This window comes from Trypanosoma grayi (assembly GCF_000691245.1).
Source record: "Trypanosoma grayi strain ANR4 Tgr_1234_V1, whole genome shotgun sequence".
Classification (NCBI taxonomy): domain Eukaryota; phylum Euglenozoa; class Kinetoplastea; order Trypanosomatida; family Trypanosomatidae; genus Trypanosoma; species Trypanosoma grayi.
In genome coordinates this window covers 1-4,274 of record NW_008826853.1, presented here as the reverse complement: position 1 = coordinate 4,274, position 4,274 = coordinate 1, and the positions used below count along the sequence as shown (strand labels likewise).

At 55.0% G+C, this 4,274-nt stretch overlaps 1 protein-coding gene across 1 annotated transcript; it reads right to left on the bottom strand.

The window, feature by feature from the left end:
* Positions 1 to 61: 61 nt before the first annotated feature.
* DQ04_12341000 (protein kinase) lies at positions 62 to 3,652 on the bottom strand (the record flags this gene model as incomplete). The annotated part of the gene is made up of 1 exon (XM_009316726.1): positions 62 to 3,652. The coding sequence occupies one exon, from the start codon at positions 3,650 to 3,652 to the stop codon at positions 62 to 64; it is 3,591 nt and encodes a 1,196-aa protein (XP_009315001.1).
* Positions 3,653 to 4,274: the final 622 nt, after the last annotated feature.

Below are 4,274 nucleotides of genomic sequence, written 5' to 3'. Positions count from 1 at the left end.
CGTACCACATCTCCAACACCTCTCGTTCAGAAGCATTTACGCCTCTCCACACGATGCGGATCTACTTTGCCGGCTTTTCATCTTTTCCGGCACTTTCCGGCGGCGGCATCCAACGCATGTGCTTCGCGAAGGGCTTCTGAAGGAATGGGTGCTTCAACAGCTCGGCGGCGCCCCAGCGCTCCTCCGCACTCACGCGCAGGCAATGGGAAAGGAAGTCACGGTACATGCCAAAGCACTCGTACTCGTCCCGTGTCTCCTCCCTTCCACTGAACTGCTGAAGCTCTTCTGCTGTCGGCAAGCCATGGGGTGGCATATTCATCTTCCCTACACGGTAGAGGAAGATGTAAGGGTTGATGTCACTCTCAATGTTCCAAATGGGGCGCTGCAGCATCTCTATGCCGACGCAGCCGAGTGCCCAAATGTCACCTGCTGTTGCCGGTGGCGCGCCGTGAATAATCTCTGGAGCCATCCACAGCGGTGAGCCCTGCATGTCCTCCCTTCCCTCAACCTCGTGGAGAGTACCACTGCAACCAAAGTCCGCCAACTTGCAGCGACCCTTCTTGGTGATGAGAATATTTTCACCCTTGATGTCGCGGTGCACAATCGCCATATTGTGCAGATAATGCAGGCCGCGAAGGATTTGCGTCATGTACTTCTGAATAACCAGAAGTGGCAGGCTGCCAAACTTTTTCACCATTGTGGAAACGTTACCGCACTCGACGTACTCCGTGAAGACACGCAACTCCCGCTCACGTTCAAGGTACGTGCTTCCTAGGAAACGGATGATATTCTTGTGACGCGCAGCCCGAAGCACGTCGAGCTCCTTCCGCATCGAAAGGAGGAAGTCCTCGTCTACGTTCTCATTCACGCGCACCACCTTCACTGCAACCACCGCGGAACAGCCCGGTAGAAGCCCGAGGTAAACAGTACCAAACGTTCCACGGCCTATTAAGTTGCCTAGCTGCACCTTTTCAAGGTCTTCCTTGCTAACCGAATCCATTACGCCACGACGTGCCACAGAAGAAGTTGTTGAGATACAGCTCGAGGTGCTCAGGTGCCGACCAAGGCGGCCCATGGAAGACATTGAGCGGAGCTTATCTAGTGCATCTTCATTAAGATGGAGCGACACTGACGACGTCTGCTTCATGGTGGAGGGGGAGGAACCATAATTCCCAGCGTGACGCGCAGCGTCGTTGTCTAACCGCTCCCGCGATGCCGACGCGTTATTCAGGAACGGCTCTAACCGCAGAAGCTCCACAATCTTTGGGTGGCGTATCAGGAAGTGGTTCTGTACCACCGCGTCAAGGAAATTTTGGCACTCCACTCGTCGTTCAGTGATGAAAGCTTCCGTCACACAACGCACGCTCGGCAGGCGGCGAACAGGTACTGGCGGTAGCGTATTCATTAATGTCTTCAGTTCGTGGAACGTGGGCGCCAGGTCAACAAAGTAGCGGCGTTTCACAGAATAAAGATCCTCCTTTGTGTCACGATCACGCACAAATAAAATAAAAGCGAGCTTCTTTGCTTCTACGCCTTCAGAAGAAGCTACATTGCGCCGACGGCCACCGTGTCGTTGCGATGCAGCGTCGTTGCTGCTAACACCTCCTAATCCTCCAGCAGGAGAGGCAACCAAACGCTGATCGAGAGGCCAGCGCGGCGTGATAAGAGAGCCTGAGCTTTCCTGACGCTGGTGCGCAGATGAAAAGTGCTTTGTCACAGTGAATTTACTCCCTGGTGCTGATGGAACGGGAGTAGCAGATTGGTTCATAGCACTCGTGCCCGACGACGATGATGATAAGCGACGAACATGAGAGAAAGAGATTGACTCATCTGGCGATGCGTAATGCTGAAATTCCACGGCAACATACAGACGATCAATATTGATATTGCATGGCATCATGGCATTCTCAACAACTCCCAACGGCTTTGGCTGCAGAGTCGAATCTCCAGGTGTGTGCTTATCCAGCAACGGATCTTCGCCATTTGCAGTCGCAGAGGCAGAGGACGATGATGTGGACGAGGGCGAAGAAGACGACACAAGAAGCTCCGCAGACGTCACTTCGCAGCGTCCAAACTGTCGAGACATGGGATCCACATGTGAAGGATGTGTTTGCAGATGTTGTGGCTGTTGCTGATTCGTGTTCGATCGTCGTGGCAACTTCTTCTTGTGGGTTCCTGCTACTGCCGCGACTGCAGGTACCCGCGATGAGTGCTTGCTTCCGCTGCTGTTATCACCCGCCGTCTTTGAAACAGCAAAAATAGTAGGCGGCGCCATCTTGCCACCGTCGATGGAGGACCGCAGCGAGTTAAGGCTGGGGCTTGCGGCTGTTGGGGTAACGGAACGGCGAGACCCAGCAGTGTGGTGGGTCTCATTGCGACCAACGGACGCGTTGGCAGAGAAAGGGTGTGGTGCCGAATTTCTGTTCTTCGCCTCGCTTGCTGTTGCAGCCGTTCCAATGGAGGATTTCCGCACCTCTGGTGTTCCCTCTCGGTTCACGTCAGACGCGGAGGCGTCCGGCAGGCTCATGAAATCATCTGCGCGGGGCGTCTTTGGGAGGCGGGCGTACGGGTCCGACTGTAGTAGCGGTGGAAGCGCAATGGAGGCGGTTATTTCCTCATCGTCGCAGTTCGACTCCACAGCATCCACGGCCTCAACGGCCTCCACCTTCTCAGCCCTCGGCGCACGCCTCACTCCGCTGCCCGAGTTGCGCTTGGGTTCCCCCGATGCGGCAGGTGCTGGGCTCGCTACAGATTTCATCGCGGACACAAAGCCCTTCTTCCCATCCTTTTTCACATGCACCTCTTTGTCCGCAATTCCCTTTTCATGCATTCCCGATCCCTTGTTATTTTCGATTTTTGCTTCATTACCTTCTGATTTGTGCACCTCCTTCGGTTCTGTTTTCTCCTTTTTCTCCGCATCCTTTGGATTGTCCTTCAACTCAAAAGATGCTCGTGATCTGTTTGGTGGCGCACGTGGTGGTATAGCAGGTGGCCCGCTCCTCTTGTGCTGTTTTGCCGGTGGCGACGGGAGCGACATGGCTACATCGTTTAGGTAACTATCATCGGTGGTCCGTGGTGTCGACGAGCACGCTGCATTGCTGGCAGAGCTGAGCACATCCGTCATAGGACGTCCTAAAGCAGCTTCTTGATAAACCGCGGTGTTTGAAATGTACTCCATGATATGCGGCTGATGGCCGTGCGAGTTGCCTCGCGGTGTTTCCGCCTGTGTCGACGAGTACCGCGAGCGTGGAGGGTGGAGCGGTGGGACCACTCGCACATCACTGGTGCTGTCGTGGGTGGCGGATCGTTCTGCTGACGTGGAGTTCAGTTCGTCGCTGTCCATCATACTGCTGTACGTCCAGCCAGCGGTGTCGCCTAGTGAAAGAAGCGCGGATGCGCCGCTACCCATCCGCGCCCGCGCCGTTGCCTGAGAGAGCAACTCGTTCGCTTGTCTGTGCTGTAGTCGCGCCCATTCCTTGTTGGCTGCCTTTCCCACGCAGCCGCTGCACTTCAGGCCGGACTTCCGCAGGACGAAGTCGGATCCAAAGCGGCCGCAGACCACGCAGAATGTGCGCGCCTCAAGCAGAATACTCTCCGCCATAGGGGAGCTGATCACAGATGATGCATCCAGATGAGAGCGGCTCCCCTGCATATGTCGCGCCTACCTATCCGTTGATGTATGCCCAATATAGTCTCCTTACTTGTTGGGTGCGCTGGACAAACGGGTTGGTGAGTGGAGGAGGTTCGTAGGGAATTGTGTGTTTGTGTATTTGCGCTTGTGTTTTTTTTTTNNGTATTGTGGTGTATGTTTGTGCGTTTGTTTGTTTGTTTTTTTGTGTTGGGCGTGGCAGGACGATTGAGTCAGGTAGGTGGATATATGCCAGGGAATATATCTGCACCTTTGGGGTGTCTTGTTGAGCGGTTCTCACTGGAGGAGAGGGAGGAGGCCGCCACGAGTACAAACCCCTGCCGACGCGAATAGCAATGAGGCAAAAAGCGATGAAACAAGCTCAGGACCCACCGAAGGAACGAAAAGAAAAAGACCAACGCCAACTGGATGCCTTGCGTCTCTCGGCGGTGGTGGGGAAAAGATCAGACGTAAGCTGCGCGAGAGCACCGGTCCCCCACACGCCCCTCCCTCTTTCCGGGTTTATTTTTTTTGTCTTCGCTCTCTCTCTCTGTCTGTCCCGTTCCCGACCAGACCTCGAAAGAGAAAAGACTAATGGGCGGAGCGTTCGAGGCGAAACTGTCGCTGCCCCTTACCTTTCCCCCCC